The following is a 22676-nucleotide window of genomic DNA, read 5'->3' as shown; positions in this document are numbered from 1 at the left end:
AGTGATTCTCCTGCCTCGGCCTTCCGAGTAGCTGGGATTTTTTTGTATTTTTAGTAGAGACAGGGTTTCACTATGCTGTCCAGGCTGGTCTTGAACTCCTGGGCTCAAGTGATCCACTCACCTCGGCCTTCCAAAGTGCTGGGATTACAAGTGTGAGCCACTGTGGCTGGCCTACATTTCGTTTTGTGCACAAGCAAGCAGGATAAGGTGGTAGTTAGGAGTATTTGCCGTGGAAACAGATTGTGTAGGTTCATATCCCTGCTTCCTTAATTTTGAACTGGGTGACCTTGAACAAGTAGCATGACTCCTCTGAGCCTCAGCTTCCTCGTCTGTAGGTTGGGGGTAATAACATTACTCACGACTATTGGGTAGCTGTGAGGAGCAGGTGAGTCAGTCATCCCTCTGAGGTACTTGGAACAGTGCTGGCCATGTTGCAGGCATGGTAAGTTCTCAGTCCTCCTACCCTGCTTTTGTTATTTTTATTGCCATTGTTTCCTGATTTAATCATCTCAGCCTCACTCATGTGGTAGGTGCCATAATTATCCTGATCCCATGTATTAGGTAACTGAGGCACAGAGAGGATGGCCACTGCCTTAGGTCCTACCTAGCATCTGATAGACTCGGTGGTGTGGCATTGGCGGAGCCTGTTTTGGAGTTTCCTTAAGCATGGACTAGACTTCCTGGTTGTGTTTGCTTCCTGCTCTCAAGTAGCACCCTCTACTACCAGCTGAGGAGATGATAAAGGTGAGGGGCCACACGCTCAGATGCTCATGGACCCCAGCAGGTAAAGCAAATGACACATGGCCCTTTGTATACATTTTTAATAATAGCAGGAGGTGAAGACTGTAGCCAACTGCAGAGCCACATCTTGGCCAGCCAAAGAGGAGGCAGCTGCTTCTGGGTCCAGCCCATGGTTGACATGAAGGCATACATTGCCAGTTCTTCTTTGGATTCTTCAAGAAAAATTGGAAATCAGAATTCTTAAGTAAAAACTCCCCAGTTGTTAATCATCAACAACCAATTTTTAAATTATTATTATTATTTTAGAGACAGGGTCTTGCTCTGTTGCTCAGACTGGAGTGCAGTGGTGTAGTCATAACTTACTGCAGCCTCGAACTCCTGTGCTCAAGCCATCCTCCTGCTTTGGTCTCCCTAGTAGCTGGGACTGCAGGTGTATGACATCATGCCCAGCGTTTTTTTGTTTGTTTGTTTGTTTGTTTTTTTAAGAGATAGGGTCTCACTATGTTGCCCAGTCTAGTCTCCAACTCTTGGTCTCAAGTGATCCTCCCACCTCAGCCTCCCAAAGTGCTGGGACTACAGATGTGAGCCACCATATCTGGCCAGCAACTGATTTTTTTAAAAATGGGATAGAACATGGAGACCTGGGACAAAATGAGACCATTGGTTTATTCCTTGAAAGAGGATCTCCAAATCCAAAGAGACTTGAGGGGCTGTTTCTGGAGACTGGTCCCACCTGAGATCATTCTTGAGGCAGAGACCAGAGTTCTCATTCCTTAGCCCCATTTCCCACACGCTCTCTGCCAGCTCTGACTGTACTTCCACTCTGTGAGATTTTTTTTTGCTTTTTCATCTCTAGCTGTAACTGTCCAGCTCTGTGCATCAGAGGAGGCTGAGCGGCACCAGAAGGATGTAACCAGAATTCTCCAGCAACATGAGGAGGAAAAGAAGAAATGGGCACAACAGGTAAGTCCAGGTGCCCCAACCCCCTGTCTTTCTCCTGCTCAGCTAACTTTGGTGAATCCCAGAGTGAGTGCCTACCTTAGGTTTTTGTTGCTGTTCTAAGAGTCCCTTACTCATTTTGCCAAGAATGGAGTCCTTTATCTGTTGAACACATACTTTTATCAGGGCACTGTGTGCTGGGCACATTAGTTAAAACAAGCAGAGCTGGCAGCTGCTTTCATGAAGCCAAGAGTTTATTTGGAAAGAGTAAAAGCTGTTGATGCTGCTAGATTAATTGCCTTTCTGGGCCCACCTCATGGTTGGGCAGGACCACGGAACTCATTCTGGCTGATGCATTGTAGAAAGAATAACCAGTGTCACTTCTAGGGCAAGCATTTAGTTGCCAGTTCAAGACCCTCAAGGTCTTTCCATCTAGCTAAGTGACAGGACTGTTAGAATGGCCGTTCCATCGGCCTCATCTCTGGATGATTATCCCTGGATAATTCCTGGGCAGCAGAGCTCCCTGCCACACAAAATGGGTAGGTAGTGAGGGCAGAATAAACCTTTTGTCTTAAGCCACTGAGACTTTGCCATTGTTTGTTATGGCCGCATGATTTAGCCTATCCTGACTGAGATAGGACATCAGACGCTAAACACAATTACACAGAACTACTTATTGCAATTATAAGTGCTATGAAAAGTTTACAGTGCCATGAAAGGACACAATAGAACCAAGGCTGTGGGATCAGAGAAGCCTTGACCTTAGCCAAGGCTGTGGGATCAGAGAAGGCTTCTCTAAAGGGATGATACTGAGGCTTTAAAATTACCCAGAAATGAAAATTGAGGGACATTCTATAGAATTTCCCGCCTATATTAGTCAAATGTCAAGGCCATGAGACATGAGGAAAGACAGGGGAACAATTCTAGATTGAAGGACACTAAGCGATGGGATGACTGAATGTAACCTGCAGTCCGGGATTTCCTTTTCCTCATTCTAACTTGGTCACTCACCCTTCACCTCTCTTTGCCTCCATTTCTTCCTTTACCAGAGGGAGTGGGTAGAGCAGCAGGAAAGATTTGGTGGTGTACACAAGTTTTCTCTAAATTTTCTTTAGTTTAAATTATAAATATGAAATATGTTCAGGTAAATATTCAAAATTCTGAAATTTAAAGTCACTTCTTTCAAATGGATCTGGGCCAGGCACGCCTATAATCCCAGCACTTTGGGAGGCCGAGGCAGGCAGATCACCTGAGGTCAGGAGTTCGAGACCAGCCTGGGCAACATGGTGAGACCGTCTCCACAAAAATACAAACATTAGCCAGGCGTGGTAGCGCGTGCCTGTAATCCCAGCTACTTGGGAGCCTGAGGCAGGAGAATCACTTGAACCCGGGAGGCAGAGGTTACAGTGAGCTGAGATCACACTACTGCATTCTAGCCTGGGTGGCAGAGCAAGAATCTATCTCAAAAAAAAAAAAAAAAAAAAAAAAGGCTCTGTAGTTATAAACTAATTGCTCTATTAAATTGCATGGTTATTTATTACTAAAAGATTTTCTGCTAGATTTTATTCACTCTGTCGACTTGCTGGGGGAGATTACTGTGTGCAGGGAGGCTGCGGCCTCGGCACTGCTAGGGGTACAGGGAGAAATCGGGTCCAGACCCCGCCCTCAGGTGTTCGCTGGGTGGAAGACTGCAGGGAGTGCCCCCATACACATTAAAATGGTCTTAGCTTAGACGCGTTTTTCAGAAACACACCTTTTATGAAAGGTAGGTTAACTGTATGCATCTGCCGGTCTTTAGTTTGTTTTGGTAGAGTTACCATGGTGATGTCATTTGGCCCTGACCATTACCTGTGGAATCCTTAACCTTGAGACTTGAAGGGCCCTAGGAATTGTCAAGTTGAGTCCCTTCATTATATAGGGGAGGGAGCTCATTACACAGGAACTTAGTGGTATGCCAGGGCTAGAACCCCTTTAAGTCATGCCTTGCCTCTGGACATGCCCCATCAGCTGGACCTTCCAGGTGGCAAAGGGACTGGAAAACATCTCAAGTGCAGGACAGTGAGAATGGCTGGCAGGGTTCAGCCTGGAGAATAGAAACGTTGGGAACACGGGCCACTGTGCTCAGATCTCTGAGGGGCTGCCTGGGTTGAGGGAACAGTCTGGCTCTGTGTGACCCCCAGAGGGAAGATCTGGGACCTGATGGTAGAAGTTGGAGGTGACTTGCAACAGTAAGCCTTATGCGAGCAGAGAAACACCATAGAAGGCTTCCTGCCTTGAGTAAGCATCAGGATTAGAATACTCCCAAATCCGGCCGGGCGCAGTGGCTCACACCTGTAATCCCAGCACTCTGGGAGGCCGAGGCGGGTGGACCACGAGGTCAGGAGATCGAGACCATCCTGGTTAACACGGTGAAACCCCGTCTCTACTAAAAATACAAAAAATTAGCCGGGCGTGGTGGCGGGTGCCTGTAGTCCCAGCTACTCGAGAGGCTGAGGCAGGAGAATGGCGTGAACCCGGGAGGCGGAGCTTGCAGTGAGCCGAGATCGCGCCACTGCACTCCAGTCTGGGCGACAGAGTGAGACTCCATCTCAAAAAAAAAAAAAAAAAGAATACTCCTAAATCGTTTTCCATGTAGATAATTCTGTGGGAACCCCTTGCTAAACCCTAAAGAAGGCAAATTCTGCCATGCCTGCTGTGTCTTGGAAGTCTCGTGTCCTCTCTGGGCATGGCATTCCCATCCCTCAGAGGAAGGGTTAAGACTCCAGTCACCAAGTTCCACACAGGCCCAGGTGAGTAGATAAGAGATGCTGTGCTGATCCTGCTCAACTTCAGTCCTGCCCGGGACTCTCTGCCCCCAGGTGGAGAAGGAAAGGGAGCTAGAACTTCGAGACAGACTGGATGAGCAGCAAAGGGTCCTGGAAGGAAAGAATGAAGAGTCCCTGCAAGGTAAGGGTAGAGATGTTCCACTGGCCAAGGGGTGGGAGGCGCTTCCTTCTGGCCCCACTTGACGAGTTCACCTGGGCACTCCCACTGGTCCCTCCCTCTCTGTCTGGTCCACAAGCAATTGACTCAAATCAACAGGATCCTTGGCCCGAGAGGGATGATAGACTTTTCCTTTGGGGCATGGCTTTAAGAGGCTGGCATCAAGCTTTCTTTTTCCTTATTTGAGAGGTGTTTTTTCTTTCCATTTAAAAAGCAATGCATATTTATTAAGGGAAATTTGGAAAACTCAGACAAATAGAAGAATTTTTAAATACACATATTCCATCCTCACAATGATGGTAGCTCTATTTATTGTTAGATTGATTATTTTGAAAAATAACTTTCTTTCCTCTTATATCACCAAATGTGATCATCATAGAAAATTTGGAAACTCTAGATTAGACAAAAAGATCTTACAGCACAGTGGTTAAGATCTCATTCTTGGCTGGACATGGTGGCTCACGCCTGTATTCCCAGCACTTTGAGAGTCCAAGGTGGATAGATTGCTTGAGCCCAGGAGTTCAAGGCCAACCTGGGCAACATAGCTGGATAGCAACATGCTGTCACTATGAAAAATAAATAGATTGATTGATTGATTGATTGATTGATAGATCTCATTCTCTAGAACTCCAGTCCCTGGGTCTAAACTTCAGCTCCACTGCTAACCAGCTCTGTAAACTTGAAGAAGTTACTTTACCACCCCAATAGGTTCTTTGTAAGAATTAAACAATTTAATGATAGATAGACAGAGATAGAATTTAGAACAGTGCGAGATACTTAGCAATAACTTTTAGCACTGATTTTATTATTGAGAAAATTTAAATCATAATTCCACCCAGAGTTAACCACTGTTATCCCTTTGCTATAGATTCTTTCCGTTTCTTTTTCTGTGTATATACATAGAATATACATCTATACACACACGCTTTGGGGAGGGGAGGTAAATTATTTTTTTCACTTTGTGTTGCATTAGCATCTTCTCATTAAGCTCTTCTATACCAAGAGTTTTAGTAACTACATAGCATTCCAATGTGCACCCTTGTTCATTTAACTGAGTCCCTTTGTTAGGCATTTAGGTAATTACAAGATTTTTGTCATTGTTTATAACAGTAATGATACTTACATAATGAACCCCGCTTTGTAAAATCTTTGTCACATTCATTATTTCAGCTTTAGAATAACATCCTAGTAGAATTGGTGTGGCAAAGTTTATGTGTATATATATATTTTTATTTTGGTAAAGTAGGCATAAGATTTACCATTAGTGACATTTAGTACATTCACAGTGCCATCACTCCAAAAGGAAACTCCCACCCACCAAGCAGTCACTTTTTTTTTTTTTTTTTTTGAGACAGGGTCTCACTCTGTTGTCTAGGCTGGAGTACAGTGGCGCAATCCGACTCACTTCAACCTCCGCCTCTTGGGCTCAAGCAATCCTCCCACCTCAGCCTTCTGAGTAGCTACAGGTGCATGCCACTATGCCTGGCTAATTTTTATGTTTTTTTGTAGAGATGGGGTTTGCCATGTTTCCCAGGCTGGTCTCAAACTCCTGGGCTTAAATGATCCACCACTTCAGCCTCCCAAAGTGCTGGGATTACAGGCATGAGCCGCAGTGTCTGGCCTAAGCTGTCACTTACCTTACCACTAGCCCCTGGCAACCACCAATTCACTGTCTTTCTCTATGGCCTTGTCCATTCTGGACACTCATATAAATGGGATTGTATAAACCATATGATCACCCACATGTGACTTCTTTCACCTTGGAATGTTTCCAAGACTTATCTGTGTTGCAGCATGCATCTATACTTTGTTTCTTTTTATGGCTGGGTAATTTGCTGTTGCACAGACACACCACACTCTACCCATTCATCATTAGTTGATGGACACCTAGGCTGTCTCCACCATTTAGCCACTGTGAATAGTGCCACTGGTACAAGCACCTGCTTGAACAGCTGTTTTCAGTTCCCCCTGGGTGTACACCCAGGAGAATTGCTGGGTCATACGATCATTCTGTGCTTAACTTTTTGAGCAACTGCCAAACTGTTTTCCACAAGAGCTGTACCACTTGTGTTCCCATCAGCAACCCACAAGAGTTCCAATGGTGGCACATCCTTGTCAACACTTGTTATTTTCTGCAACACTTGTTGCTATCCTAGTGCAAGTAAAGTGGTATGGCATTGTGGTTGTGATTTGCGTTTCCCTAATGCCTAATTCTGTTGAACATCTTTTCATGTGCTTCTTGGTGACTTGTGTATCTTCTTTGGAGAAGGTCATGTATGTTACTGATGTTATTGAAATTGACCTTGAAAATGCTCTACTGATTTTTCCTTTCATCATCAGTATTCGCATGACCTTTCCTCAGAATAATTTATCTACTTAAAACATGGCTGTGGCTGGGTGCGGTGGCTCATGCCTGTAGTGTCAGCACTTTGGGAGGCCGAGGCGGGCGGATCACAAGGTCATGAGTTCGAGATCAGCCTGGCCAACATGATGAAACCCTGTCTCTACTAAAAATAAAAAAAAAAATTAGCCTGGTGTGGTGGTGTGCACCTGTAATCCCAGCTACTCGGGATACTGAGGAGGCTGAGGCAGAATTGCTTGAACCTGGGAGGCAGAGGTTGCAGTGAGCCAAGATCTCACCACTGTACTCCAGCCTGGGGGACAGAGCAAGACTCCATCTAAAAAACAAAACAAAACAAAACAAAACAAAACAAAACATGGTTGTGATTATTTTATACATCAAAGTTTATATCCTATTCTTTTCATTTAACATTGTATCAAATATGTTTCCAAGTAATTATGCTACTAAAATTTTTATAAAGGCAAGACCATAAAGTACATGGCTTTCCTTATTTCTTGTGTCTAGACCTCTAGATCTCAAAACAGCTTTTGCATAATGTTGCCCATATTTCACATTGTGTCCTTTGATTTACCCAAATGGAATAACTAGAACAGAGGTCTGAATGATTTTAAGAATCTCGAAACATATTGCAACATTAGCGCACATTATTGCAAACATTGCGAAATGGAATTCAAGTCCTTGCCTGGAAATTGAAGAATTGTGGTTCTGTGTGTGTGTGGGTGTGTGTGTGTGTGTGTGTGTGTGTGTGTGTTTGCTTTTGTTGTTTTTGTTTTTGTTTTGAGATGGAGTCTCGCTCTGTCGCCCAGGCTGGAGTGCAGTGGTGTCATCTCGGTTCACAGCAATCTCCGCCTCCCGGATTCAAGTGATTCTTCTGCCTCAGCCTCCCGAGTAGCTGGGATTACAGGTGCCCGCAACCACGCCTGGCTAATTTTTGTATTTTTAGTTGAGACAGGGTTTCACCATGTTGGCCAGGCTGGTCCCGAACTCCTGACCTCATAATCCGCCTGCCTCGGCCTCCTAAAGTGCTGGGATTACAGGGTGAGCCACCTCGCCCAGCCAAAGAATTGTGTTTTAATAATACCATACCCTGTTGAACTGGGGCTATCACTCAACCTCCTTGAATCTCAGTGCAGTTTCTCTCTCTCTAAAATCTACCTTCTGTACCTCACAAGACTTTATGGGAAAACAACTTTATTATCCAAGCATTGCTTTGATATTATTTTTAGTGTTATAAGAAGAATTTCCTACTGTAAAACCCAGGGGAGAAGAGATTGCCTGTCTTGAATTCTTCCCATCAGTCATAATTCTTCTGTAGTTATTTTTAAATTGCTTGGCACATATTAAGTGCTACATAAGTCTATAATGAATGAATGAAAGCATAGCATGGTGGAAATATATGAGATTTTATACGTATGGGGAGAGGTACACAGATAAGAGACTAGTGGTGGTTTTCCACATTCGATGACCCTTTGTTGTCTTTTTAAAATTATCACATAGTAAAATTGACTGTTTTTGAGGGGGTGTGCATTTTCATAAATTCTAATGCATGTATCAATTCTTTTTTTTTTTTTTTTTGAGACAGAGGCTCGCTCTGTCGCCCAGGCTGGAGTGCAGTAGCGCGATCTCGGCTCGCTGCAACCTCTGCCTCTTGGGTTCAAGCAATTCTTTGCCTGAGCCTTCCAAGTAGCTGGGATTACAGGCACGTGCCACTATGCCCGGCTAATTTTTGTATTTTTAGTAGAGACAGTGTTTCACCATCTTGGCCAGGCTGGTCTTCAACTCCTGACCTCGTGATCCACCCACCTCGGCCTCCCAAAGTGCTGGGATTACAGGCGTGAGCCATTGCGCCCAGCCACATGTATAGATTCTTGTAACCATCACCACAATCAGGATACAAAACAGTTTTATCACCCCCAAAAAGCTATCTCAAACTACCCTTGCATTCACATCCTCCTCCCACCCTAAACCCTGGCAATTATTGATCTGTTCTCCATCTCTGTAGCTTTGTCTTTTCTAGGCTATTACATAAATGAAATAATACGATACGATTTTTTTATATTGGCTTCCTTCACTCGTCACGATGCCTTTGACATTCATTCCAATTGTTGCATATCTCAGTAATTCATACTTTTTCATTGTGGAGTTATATTCCATTGTTTACTCATTCACTGTTCCAGGACATTTGAGGCAATTATGAATACAGCTGTTGTAACATTCTTGTGCAGGCTTTGTGTGGACATAGGTTTTCATTTATCTTGGGTGAATACACAGGAGTGGGATAGGTCATATGATGAATGTATGTTTAGCTTTATGAGAAACAGCTAAACTGTCTTCCAGAGTGACCACTATTTTGTATTACCATCTGTGATGTATGAGTTATACTGTTCCTACTCCATGCCAATACTTGTTGTCACTGGTTTTTTATTTTAGCTGTTCTAATAAGTGTGCAGTAATCTTCATGATAGGTTTAATTTACATTTCAGTAACGATTCATGTGCTTATTTGCTGTCTACATATCCTCTTTGATCAAATGTGTGTCCAGGTGTCTTTCCCATTTAAATTAACTTGCTTGTCCTTACTGTAGAGTTTTGAGAGATCTTTATATATTTTGGACAAGAGTTCTTTGTATTTGCAAATACTTTCTCTTAGCCAGTGGGGTTATTTTTTCATTCTCTTAATAATGTCTTTCACAAAGCCAAGCTTTTAATTTTGATAAAGTCCAATTTTTTTTTCTTTGATTATACTTCTTATGTCATGTCTATGAACTCTTTGCTAAACCCCAGGTAACAAAGATTTTTTCAATGTTTTCTTCCAAAGACTTATGGTTTTATATTTAGATCTAAGATGCATATAATCATGTGGTCTTTCTTTCTTTCTTTCTTTCTCTCTTTCTTCTTTCTTCCTCTTTCTTTCCCTCTCCTCTCCTGTCTTCTTTTTTTTTTTTCTTTTCTTTTCTTTCTGATGCCCAGGCTAGAGTGCAGTGGTGCTATCTTGGTTCACTGCAGCCTTGACCTCCGGGGCTCAGGTGATCCTCCCACCACAGCCTCCCAAGTAGTTGGGACTATAGTGCACATCACCATGCCTAGCTAATTTTTTTTTTTTTTTTTGTAGAAATGGATTTTTGCCATGTTGCCCAGCCTGGTCTCTAACTCCTGAGCTCAAATAAACCACTGGACTTACCCTCCCAAAGTACTGGGATTGCAGGTGTGAGCCACCACACCTGGCCTGGTTTTTCTTTAAATAGTTAATATAGTGGATCACATTGGTTTGAGTTTTCAAATATAGTTATCCCTAGGTATCCATGGGGAATTGATTCTAGGACCCACTTTGGATACCAAAATCTGCAAATGCTCCAGTCCCTTATATAAAATGGTGTATTATTTGCATATAACCTGTGTACATCCTTCCATACATTTTAAATCATCTCTAGATTCCTTATAATGCCTAATACAATGTAAAAGTAAAGTGAATAGTTGTTAGACTGTTTATTTGTATTATCTTTTGTTGTTATTTGGCATTTTTTATTTTTATTTTTTCAAATATTTTTTTATCCACGCTTGGTTGAATCTAAGGATGAGAAACCTGCAAATACAGAAGGCTGCCTGCATTGAACTAGCCTTGCATTCCTGGCATAAGCTCCACTTGGTTGTGTTATATTACTCTTTTTATGTATTGATGAATTTGATTTGCTAATGTTTTACTGAGGATGTTTGTGTCTATGTTCATGAGGAATGTTGGCCTGTAGTTTTCTTACACTATCTGGTTTTAGTATCACGATAAAGCTTGTGCCATGTAGTAATGTCCTCTCATCTTCTCTTTCTGGGAGAGATTATATAGAATGGGTGTTCTATCATTTTTAAATGTTTAATAGAATTTTTCAATGAAATAATCTGTGCTTGGGCATATCTTTCAAAGTGTTTAACTACAAATTCAATTTCTTTTTAATAGTTATAGGAATTTCAGGTTATGTACTTCACTTTGGGTGAGTTTTGGTCATTTTTTTTTTTTTTTTTGAAGAATTGGTACATTCATCTAAGTTGTTGAATCTAGGTGCATAGGATTGTTCAGCATATTTCCTTAATATCATTTCATATATCTGCTGTGTCTGTAGTGATATTTCATTCCTGATATTGGTCATGTGTGTATTCTCCTTTTTCTTTGTCAGTCTTGCTTGAGGTTATCCATTTTATTAATTATTTCAAAGAATGAGCTTTTTGGTTTCATTGATTTCCCCACCCCACCCACCTTATTTTATCATTTTCCATCTCACTGGTTTCTGTTATTTTTATTTCCTTCCTTCTGTGTGCTTGCTTTATGTTTGGTTAGCTCTTCTTTTTTTTCTTTCTTTTCATTCTTCTTCTTCTTTTTTTTTTTTTTTTTTCCCCCTGAGACAGGGTTTTGCTCTCTCCCAGGCTGGAGTACAGTGTCATGATCATTGCTCAGTGCAGCCTCAAACTCCTCGACTCAAGCAATCTTCCTGCCTCAGCCTCCTGAGTGGTTGAGACTATAGATACCCCACCACACCTAGCCAGCTAATTTTTAAATTTTCAATAGAGGCAGGTCTCTCTATGTTAACCAGACTGGTCTCAAATTCCCGGCTTTAGCAGTCCTCCTGACTCAGCCTCTCAAAGTGATGGGATTACAGGTGTGAGTCACTGGGCCTGATCCTTTTTCCTGATTTCTTCAGCTTAGAATATTGATTTGAGACCTTTCTCCTTTTCTAATATAAACAGTTAAAACTATAAATTTTTGCCTAAACTCTGCTTTACCTGAATCCCACAAATTGATGTTTTTATTTTCATTTCTTTGAGTTCAAAATATTTTCAATCTTATTTTCCTTGAGACTTCCTCTCTGGCATTGAATATGTAGAAGTGTATTTCTAAGTGTTGGGAGATTTTCTGGTTCTCTTTCTATTATTTGATTTCCAGTTTGATTGCATTACAGTCAGAGAACATAGTTTGTATTTTGCTGCTTTTATAGTTTGTTAAGGTTTGTTTTATGACTCAGGGTATGGTCTATCTTGTTTCATGTATACTTGAAAGGAATGTGTTTTCTGCTATTGTTGGGTTGAGTATTTTAAAAATAAATCAATTAGATAAAGTTTGGTTGATGGTAGTATTGAGTTCTGTATTCTTGCTGATTTTCTCACTGTTTTATGTGGAATGCTGAGGAGTGTTGAAGTCTCTAATTATAATGCATATTTGTCTATTTCTCCTTTCAGTTCTTTATCTGAAAATAATATAGCTACTATGACTTTCTTTTGATTAGTGTTTCTTTTTCCACCCTTTTACTTATGACCTACCTATAGCATATATTTAAACTGAGTTTCTTGTAAATAGCACATAGTTGGTGGGTGTTTTTTTGTTTTTTTTTTTAATTTTGACTTTAATTTTAGATTCAGGGCACACATGCAGGTTTGTTACATGGGTATAGTACATGATGCTGAGGTTTGGGGTATGAATGATACCATTAGGTGGGTTTTTAAAAACCCATTCTAACATCCTCTTTTATTTGGTATGTTTAAGCCATTTAATTTACTGTTGTTATTGATAATGCTGATGTTCATAATGCTGGGTTGAGGTCTACCATTTTAGGATGTGTTTTCTGTTTGTTCTCACTGATCTTTATCCTGTTTTCCCTTTCCTGCTTTCTTTCAGAGTATTTAAACATTTTTTAGTATTCCATTTTAACTTATTTATTGTCTTACTGTATCTCTGTATTTTTTTTTTAGTGGTTACTCTAAGAATTACGATATACTTAACAATCTACTTAGAGTTGCTTTTTTTTTTTTTTTTTTGAGACAGAGTTTCGCTCAGTCACCCAGGCTGGAGTGCAATGGCATGAGCTGGGCTCATTGCAAACTCCGCCTCCTGGGTTCAAGTGATTCTCCTGCCTCAGCCACCCAAGTAACTAGGATTGCAGCCACCCACCACCAGGCCCAGCTAATTTTTGTATTTTTAGTAGAGACCATGTTTCACCATGTTGGCCATGAACTCCTGACCTCAGATGATCCACCCATCTCGGCCTCCCAGAGTGCTGGGATTACAGGTGTGAGCCACTATGCCCAGCCTAGAATTGCTATTTTATCACATCTAATGGAATGTAGAAAGCTTACCGTCGTGTAGGTTCCTCTGTTCTCTCCCGTTTTTGTTACATTTTTCTTATGTATTACATCTACATACATCTAATGCCCCATCAGACAAGGTTATAATTTTTGCATTTAATCATCAATCATATTTTAAAGAGCTCAAGAGAAGAGGAATAGTCTTTTGTATTTACTTAGTTCTTTACCAGTTCTGTTACTCTTCCTACATTCTTGAAGTTTCAAGTTTCCCTCTGGTTTCACTTGAAGAATTTCCTGTAGCAATTCTTTTAGAGCAGGTTTGCTGGTGATGAATTCTAAGTTTCCTTCATCTGAGGATATCTCAATTTAATCTTCTTTCCTGAAGGATATTTTCACTGCATATGGGATTCTGGGCTTATTGTTTTGGTTTTGTACTCCAGAAGAAAGCAGGAAAGGGAAAATAGAGGATAAAGGTCAGCAAGAACAAACAGAAAACACATCCTAAAATGGTAGACCTCAACCCAACATTATGAACATCAACATTTTCCAGCAATTTTTAAATTTTTTTCTTCTGGCCTCTAAGGTTTCTGATGAGAAACATACAGTTATTCAAGCTGTTGTTCCCTATATGTAGTGTACCATTTTTGTCTGGTTCCATTCCACACCTTTTCTGTGTCATTCGCTTTTGGAAAAGATGTGTTTGGGTGCGGATTTCTTTGGGCTTACTTTGGAGTTCAGTGATCTTTAATTTGTAGGTTTATGTTTTCGAAAATTTGTGGAATATTCAATCATTCTTTTATTTTTTTGGACTGCACCCTTTTTCCTCCGATTCTTTGACTGTGATGATAGAAATGTTAGATATTTGGGCATTATCTTACAGGTCTCTGAAGCTCTGTTCATTTTTTTTTTTCTAATCTTTGTTTCCTCTCTACTGTCCATATTGGATAATTTCTATTGATCTATTTTGAAGTTCACTGGCTCTTTCTTATCTCATCTCCATTCTGCCATTGATTCCACCTAGTGAGTTTTTATTTCACTTATTGTACTTTTTTGTTCTAAAATTTCCTTTTGGTTCTTCTTAATAACTCTATTTATTTCCTAAGACTTTCTATTTTTCTATAATTTCTAAAAGTATGTTCACTCTTACTTTCCTTTTCTCTTTTTCCTTCTTGCCATCAGTGGCAGGACACCCATACTTCTTGGAGTCTTTTTCTACTGGTTACCGTAAAAATTCTGTTAATAATTCCTACATTATAGGATCTCAGTGTAGGCATCTGTTGAATATCTTTTCTCAAGGGAGTTTTTTCCTGCTTCTTTTTAGGCTGAGTAATTTTTTGTATTGTATGCTGAGAAATTTGGGGTTGTATCCTAGACATTTTAAATGTTTAAATACATGAGATTCTGGGTTTGTTTAAATCTGTCAGGTCAGTGGTATTTCAAATTCTGGTCTTCTTGCTCAGTCTGCTGCTACCATTTACTTTTCAGTCTGCAAATAACTGCAGAATTCATTCTGTCCAGGTTTTGTAGCTAATTCGGTAGGAAAAACTGGATGAAGTGTGCTTCCTTCATCTTACCTAAAACCAGAACCTGTCTTGATAGGCAAATTAACAAATTAGGCCAATATTTTTTAAAAGTTAAGGCTATAATTTTTATATGACTATTCTTATCAATTTTTTACTACTCTATCACCATTATATTACTGAACATTATTTTTTTCTTTTTTTTCTTTCTTTTTTTTTTTGGAGACAGAGTCTCTGTTGCCCAGGCTGGAGTGCAGTGGTATGATCTCAGCTTGCTGCAACTTCTGCCTCCCAAGTTTAAGCCATTCTCCTGCCTCAGCCTCCTGAGTAGCTGGACTTGTGCCACCACGCCTGGCTAATTTTTGTGTTTTTAGTAGAGACAGAGGTTCGCCATGTCGGCCAGGCTGGTCTCAAACTCCTGACCTCAAGTAATCCTTCCACCTCAGCCTCCCAAAGTGCTGGGATAATAGGCATGAGCCACCGCTCCCGGCCTTGAACATTATTTTTTTCATCACTGCCATACACCTGGCTCTTTGGCTGTATTAAACTTTCCTGTCTCCTCTGTTCTATTTCCCATTCTGCCCATTGATTGCCATTTGCCTATTGTCTTTTTTCAGTTGAGACAAGGTTGGAATTTTCCAAAAGGAACTTTATGAAGGAGGTGGCATGATACATACAACTGTATTGATTTGGGGAATGACGATAATTTCAGCTGTGTACAGCACCGCCCTGTCTGTAAAGCCCTTGCACGTCCTTCTCATGTTATCCTCAAATGACCCCTTTGAGACAGTCCAACCCAGTTTATTGATCCCATTTCACAGTTGAGATAACAGGACTTTTAGATGTCTGATGTGATCTTCTCAAGGTCTCTCAGTTTTGGAAAGGCAGAGCCAGGACCAAGTGGATTTCCTAGCCACAAATCTAATGTACCTACCGCAGTTTTGTGCTTTAGTTTGACAACTAAGGATTTAATGATTTTGTGATTTGGCTAGTCCAGTTTACAAAGCATTGTCCTCTGCATTTTCCATGGCCTGAGGTGGTCTTAGATGAACATGCTTGCTGCAAGATGTTTGGATCTTAGCCTTAGTGAGGTGTGGATGGCACCCGCAATCTGGTAGGCTTCCTTCCAGGCTATAGTTTATTTCAATTTCCATGAGGTTTTATTAAATACCTAGTACATTTCTGGCACAGCCCCCAAGCAAGCCTAGGAGATAGAAGGATAAATAAGACCATTCCCAGACTCCTGGCCTCTATGGGCCCCAGGTAATCATCTGGACCTTTCTGACCATCAAGGGGCCTGCCAGAAGGCTTTGGGGAGAAGTGTCTGAGCTTATGGAGTTCTCCTTTCCCTACAGTCCTCCGGGCCTCATATGAACAGGAGAAAGAAGCGCTTACCCACTCTTTCCAGGAGGCCAGTGCTGCCCAGCAGGTGAGAGGGGCTGGGTCATGTCAGTCTTGGGTGAGGGTGGGGGAGAACCAGTGGGAAAGCAGCATGGAGCCCCAAGGCAGCCAAAACTGATTATGTGTGCCTAGGAGTGAGGGGCTGAGGTGATTGTCTTCTGTGTATCCAGGCCCCTACATGTGGTAACCAGGCTATTAGCTCAAGAAGGCTGGGTTTGAAATTGAGTTGGGCCTATTTTTCCAGGGACTATCAGGAAGATCTTGGAGAGGCATGGGCCAGGTGCCACAGTGTGATAGATTCATGGGTGGATGCACATAGACCTGTGGAAGGATGCAGGGAAGCATCTGACTCAATGTGGCTGTGCAGGAAAGATTTTCTAGAGGGAGTGAGATCTAAGCTGGAGTCTGAAGGATGGGTTGGAATTCTTTGGTAAAGAAGGATAGGAAGGGTGCCCCAGGCAGAAAAAAAGCAATGTGTTCAAAGACATGGAGGAAAAAGGGAAAATGTGGGATACCTGAGGAACTGAAAGATGTCCAGGATGCCTGGGGTATGAGTTTCAGTGGCAGAGGGGACTAAGGCTAAGGAAGTGAGCAAGGGTCAGAGTGGGAGCTGGCTAGCCATCTTAAGGAGTTGTGCTCTATCCTAATGGTAATGGTCACAGTTGGTTCAAGTAGAGGAAGTTCTTGGCAGTGAAACAGTTTGGAGATAAGAATGTACCCTGAAGCTGGGGGAGTATTGTGATGTTTGGCTGCAGTAGAGGATGTATAGGAGGAGCAGTAAGAGGTGAGCCTGGAAAAATTCATTGAGCCTCATTTGGATGGGTTTTGAATGCCAGGCTAACAATGATCTTTTATACCAGGACATTGTGCCCTACAGTATGGGGAGCCATTAGAGGCATTAAAGCAAGAGATGGGGTTGGTGTGTTCCTTTCGTCTCCTCTCCTTCTCCTTCTCCCTCCGCCTCCCTTTATGCATCCCCCTCCCCCTTCCCCTCCCCTCTCCCTCCCTCTCCTTCTCCTCTTCCCCCCCTTCTCCCCTTCCCTCTCCCTCTCCCTCCCCTTCCCTCCCCCACCCCTCCCTTCCCCTCTTCTTTTCTTTCCTCTTTTCTTTTCTCTTCTTTCTTTCTCTTTCCAGCATGCAATTCTGCACTGTAAGGGCTGATAGATCTCAAGCAGTGGTCAAAGTATGTTGATCTTGCATTGTCTTGTAGGGTAGAACAAAGACAGATAGAAGAACCCAAAACTGTTCTCCCTCTGGGATGTGGCGAAGTTCACCTATAGCCTTTATGAGGCAGGCTTTGATTGTCTCCATCCCACTCCCTGCTCCAGGAGACCATAGACAGACTGACCTCACAGCTGGAGGCTTTCCAGGCCAAAATGAAGAGGGTGGAGGAGTCCATTATGAGCCGAAACTATAAGAAGCATATCCAGGTAGGTGGCAGCACCCTGGGGGCTTTTCCTCCTTGAACCTCCAGGGAGGTCAGGGCCAGGCAACAGGAAACACCAGCCCCTCTTCAAGGACAAGATTCAGACCTGACACTCTTACCTACACAAGGGCCTGGAAATAAAAGAGTTCCCATTTCACTGATGGGAAAATTAAGGCCCAGAGAGCAGCGTCTGGAATAGTCAAGTGCTCACGTTCTGGATTCAGAGAGAACTAGGTGCACATAGCAAACCTTCCACTTAGCACAAGTGACTCAACCTATCCAAACCACAGTCTCCTCATCTGTGGGGCTAGTACATGTCTCAAAAGGTGTTATTCGGATCCAGAGAGAGAAAGCATATTAAGCACTTAACATAGGCTGAGAGAAGAAGGTGGGTGACTTGTGAAAGTCCAGCTGAGTTGGCCGGGAGCGGTGGCTCAAGCCTGTAATCCCAGCACTTTGGGAGGCCGAGGCGGGTGGATCACGAGGTTAGGAGATCGAGACTATCCTGGCTAACATGGTGAAACCCCGTCTCTACTAAAAATACAAAAAACTAGCCGGGCGTGGTGGCAGGCGCCTGTAGTCTCAGCTACTTGGGAGGCTGAGGCAGGAGAATGGCGTGAACCCGGGAGGCGGAGCTTGCAGTGAGCCGAGATCACGCCACTGCACTCCAGCCCGGGAGACACAGCGAGACTCCGTCTCAAAAAAAAAAAAGAAAGAAAGAAAGTCCAGCTGAGTTTCTGGCAGAATGGGGAGGAGGGAGGTAGCCTACTGGCCTAATGAGGTCACTCTCTCCCTGTCTAGGATTATGGGAGCCCCAGCCAGTTCTGGGAGCAGGAGCTGGAGAGCTTACACTTTGTCATTGAGATGAAGAATGAGCGTATTCATGAGCTGGACAAGCGGCTGATCCTCATGGAAACAGTGGTCTGTGGCTGGGAGCGGCTGGGGGATGCAGCCTCAGGCTCCCGCTTTCTGGGTGTTTCCTTTGTAAAGCATGCAGAGGGGCGGTGGTTTAAGGAGGTCTCAGCCTGGTTCACTCCAGCTTTGACCTGCCACCTGTGCTGACCACTGAGCATGGTCTGTGGCCAGGCTGGGTCAAGCAGTGGCTTCTTATCATCTGAGTCCTGTGCCTTTCAAGGCTACTGATGTTGCTGTAGCTTGGGTGACACTAGGGCAGGTAGCATTGAGAACACAGGAGGACAGAAGCCTCAGAAACCCTAGGGTTGAATCTAAGCAGAGATGATGTTGCTCTGGAAGAGTCTCCCTGGCCTCCTGTGTGCCATACAACTTATAATTAAAAAAATAAAACTAAGCAATTAACAGAAAGCTGCTGGCTTTTAATTTTGCCACAGGAGAATGTTAAAAAAGAAAAAAAATCTTCCAGGCACTACCATCTCATATCACCATCAGTTCTTTTCTCAGGAAGGAAACAGGGTGGGAGTGAGATGAGCCAGGGTGCGTGCCCAGTGAGCCCTGGGGGCTTGAGTCACATGACATGGAATCACCCACAGGGCTTTATTTTAATCAGATCGTCTCAAACATTCCCTATAGATTTTGTTCACCCATTTTGTGGAAACACATAACAGACAAACTTAATTTTATTTATATAGATCATATCCTTCTGACTTTTGGAGAACAAAAACTATTCTTTCTTCCATGAACTCATGGTGATATGAGATGGTAGGGCCTGTAATTTTTTTTAACATTCTCCTGTGGCAAAAAGTCAGCAGCCCTTTGTTAACTTTTTAGTTTTATTTTTTTCTAAGTTACCTTATTGCTCCATGAAATGTAACATATAGTCTAGAAGGAATCAGCGCTTTCAGTGACCACAGATAAGAGGGAGGTGTCAGCACACATCGTGCAGCGTGAGTTTGGCAGCTTTCTGAGCTCATTCTGATGTGTTACAGAAAGAGAAAAATCTGATATTGGAGGAAAAAATCACGACCCTGCAGCAGGAGAATGAGGACCTCCACGTCCGAAGCCACAACCAGGTGGTCCTGTCAAGGTAGCTGTCTTCCTGCCTCCTTTCCTCCCGTCCCCACCCTTTGTGCCAAAATTTCCAGTTGGGAGAGTCTTAGAGGGACCTGAGGAATGGACTGACAGGTGGGCCCAGGGCCTCTTTAGGGAATGTGGCTACTCTTTCCCTGGGAGTCAGGAAACCCAAGGGGGCAGCTTTGCCCGGAAACCAAAGTTCCAGTGCCTTGATGAGTATCTGTGGGTCTCCGTCCTGGCTGAGTGTACTCCATGGGAAAGCCCGATATAGGGAAGAGGAAACAGGAAATTGATAGTGCACCAGGCCTAAGTGGAATGAATCAGTTCTTAGGACTTAGTAAATAAGAGCTAGTATCATGTGTCAGACATAATTTATTGAATACTGTACATATTTTCTCATCTAATCCTCATAATTACTCTAAAAGCTGGGTCCTATTCTTCTTCTTCTTCCCGTTTTACAAATGAGGAGCCTGAAATTGAAGAAGAATGAATAACTTGTTTAAGATTATATAGCTAAGTGGTGGAGCAGAGATTTGGAGCAGCTCAGAACTGCCTGCCTGTCTGTGAGGCCCACGCTCCTTGGTCAAGAGATTGAATTGCCTCTTGTATACAGGCCAACAAGGAGGGCGGTGGAGACCCTGCAGCAGGCTGCTGGTCCATCTGAGGAAGGCTCCCTGGGGGAATGGGTCGGTCTCTGTGGTACCCGCTCCCAGTAGGCAACCCTGGGCTCTGTGTGCATCCACAGGCAGCTCTCAGAAGACCTGCTTCTCACGCGTGAGGCCCTGGAGAAGGAGGTGCAGCTGCGGCGACAGCTCCAGCAGGAGAAGGAGGAGCTGTTGTACCGGGTCCTCGGGGCCAATGCCTCGCCCGCCTTCCCCCTGGCCCCTGTCACTCCCACTGAGGTCTCCTTCCTCGCCACATAGGGTGCAAGGCCTGGGCCTACCACGACGCCTGAAGTCACAGCTCCTTCCAAGGTTTTTCTGGAGAAGACAGCAGGAGCCTCTCAGTTCTTTTCCAGGAAGGAACGAGAGTGGGAGCGAGATGGGGAGCCAGGGTGTGTGCCCAGTGAGCCCTGGGTTCTTGGGCTACATGGAATCACCCAGAGGGCTTTGGAGGCCCCGAGAAGCGTCTTCCCTTGAGTTGGCCTAGGGAATAAGCAAGAGGAGACATTTCCTCCCTCCCCCGGCACTCTGTCCCAATCCGAGAAGTTCCGAGGCTTTCCCAGGGGCAGCCTGTGTCGCGTTGGCCATCTGACATAAAGGAGACAGCCCCGGGTCCCAGCTTGTCAGCTCTGCTGCCAACTTGCTGACTTGTCAACTTCCTCTAGGTGTTCCCACTCCACCCTGGCCTGCTCACAGCCTCAGTTTATCCCCTGCACTAAAATGGTGGGGGGACTACTCAAATGACTCTTCTGTCACTGCAGTGTCCCATTCTAGGATTGTCTGAAGGCCAGAGTAGGGGTTGGGGAGGAGTGTGGACAAACACTGCAAATCAGAGTGGGAAAGGTGAGTGGCAGGGTGGGGGTCTTTGAAGGCCCTTGGGGCTGACAGGGCCAGGCAGCCTCCCCAGCTGAGACTCCGTTCCTGGGCCAGAGTTGGGTCTACTAAGGGACAGTAGCCAGAGCTCCTCTTTCTTTACCAGGCAAGGCACATCCCTTCAGCGCTCCTGGCCCTTCAGTCTTGGTGCCACCTGGCCACAGCGGCCAGCTTGGTGGTTCTGAGTCCATTGATCTGTCAGAGCTGGAACCTCATCCCTGCACAGATGAGGAAACCGAGGCATGGAGCAGTTCCCAGAGTCAAATCTAGATCTCATCTGTCATCCAGGTCTTATCCTTTGCTCTGTTTTTCTGTTCAGGCTTTGGAAGATCAGATCTGTAACTTAATCTTCCTGACTTAATCTTCCTCTCCCTGACCCTCACCCACTTAGTTTCTTTTTCACTCCTGCTCTCTGCCTTAACTCTTCCTCCCACTGCCCCTGATCCCAGGCCCAGGCTTTTACAACCTGGCGCTCAGCTTCCCCATCAGTGACAAGGGGTGGCTAGAGTAACTAACCTCAGCAGGCCGACCAGTCCTGATAGTCTGTGGATTTCAGATCCTTCTCAGGAAGCTTCAGGTCTACTGGAGACTATAATTATAACTCCTGTTCTGCATAGAGCATTTGCATCAAATACTTTCCATACGCCTCCCTCCCCTGGTCCTCATAAGATCCTTGAAGCAGGTTCCTGTTTCTCATTGGCAACAGGGCAAGCAGATCACAGGAGTCAAAGGGTCTTGCTCAAGGTCCCCAGCTTCAGCCCCAGGCCCTAAGCCAGCATCAGAACAGTCAATCTGCATTTTTCATCAGTCATTCTGTAGTGACATTATCCCAGACTGCCTTCTGTATTCCCCTGTGTACAGTCTCCTTCTGTTTCTAGGTTTAGAAGTTCAGAGGTGACTGTGTTTCTCCATTTCCCCAGCCAAATGGGGGAAGAGGTGAGGCTAGGGGAGTGTTGTGCCGATTTTCCAGCCTTGGTCAGACAGGTCACCCGGGAGCCTCGAGGAAAGCTCTGGAGGGAATCACGTGTACTTTTTCATGAAGCTTTTCGCAAAGTACATCTAAGATACACTAGTTTATTGGACTAATGTCCAGGAGTAGACACGATTGGTGGCCAAGTTGTCTGGGGACACCTAAACAGGTCACCGATCTACATGACTTCTCAGAACCTTTAATATGCCAATGTGTGTGACAGACTTACAAGAAGGGAGCTGAGTATCCAGCCTCTCCCAAACCTCTTTGAGCAAAGCTTCCGTCCCTCCCACACCTCTGACCTCACAGGCACATCAGGCCGCAGAATGTGCTTTAGAAAGCATTGTTGTAATTGAGAGGGGCAGGGCTGGAGAAGGAGCAGGTAGTGGGGAGTCAGGCTTCCCTCATGCAGCCTGTGGTGGATGTGGGAAGGAGATCAACTTCTCCTCACTCTGGGACAGACAATGTATGGAAACTAAAAAGAACATACAGCACCTTATTCACGTGGCTTCTGTGTTTTTCTGGGAGAGTGGGGAGGTCGGTCTTCGCTGAGGACTTCTGCCAGGGGCAGGGATCTCTGAAGAAGAAATCCTGGGGCCTGGGTAGCCCACTCATGGTTCTGGGCACCCTCCTCAAGTACCAAAGCCCCACTGGCCCTTGCTTTGCCCTAACTGTGGATCTGGGGCTAGGGTGAAGCCTGGATTAAAGGATGACCTTCAAAATAGACCAAGGCTTGGAGTGAGGCT

At 44.0% G+C, this 22676-nt stretch overlaps 1 protein-coding gene across 4 annotated transcripts in view; it reads left to right on the top strand.

Annotated features, from left to right (window-relative positions):
* CCDC69 (coiled-coil domain containing 69) overlaps nucleotides 1–22429 on the top strand; it is a 43054-nt gene extending 20625 nt beyond the window's left edge. For 2 of the 4 annotated variants that reach the window (XM_005558302.5, XM_005558301.5), the window contains exons 3-9: nucleotides 1598–1704; nucleotides 4539–4626; nucleotides 15965–16038; nucleotides 17339–17440; nucleotides 18238–18357; nucleotides 19341–19438; nucleotides 20171–22429. In XM_005558302.5, coding sequence (XP_005558359.3) covers nucleotides 1598–1704; nucleotides 4539–4626; nucleotides 15965–16038; nucleotides 17339–17440; nucleotides 18238–18357; nucleotides 19341–19438; nucleotides 20171–20348 — 767 coding nt within the window. In that variant the 3' untranslated portion in view covers nucleotides 20349–22429. The remainder of the gene's footprint in view (nucleotides 1–1597; nucleotides 1705–4538; nucleotides 4627–15964; nucleotides 16039–17338; nucleotides 17441–18237; nucleotides 18358–19340; nucleotides 19439–20170) is intronic. The other 2 variants (XM_073994618.1, XM_073994617.1) reach the window with 1 other exon arrangement.
* The last annotated feature ends 247 nt before the right edge of the window (nucleotides 22430–22676 follow it).

This window comes from Macaca fascicularis, chromosome 6 (assembly GCF_037993035.2).
Source record: "Macaca fascicularis isolate 582-1 chromosome 6, T2T-MFA8v1.1".
In the NCBI taxonomy this organism is placed as follows: Eukaryota; Metazoa; Chordata; class Mammalia; order Primates; family Cercopithecidae; genus Macaca; species Macaca fascicularis.
Note: the sequence above shows the minus strand (reverse complement) of the source record. Positions and strands in the feature narration are given on the sequence as shown.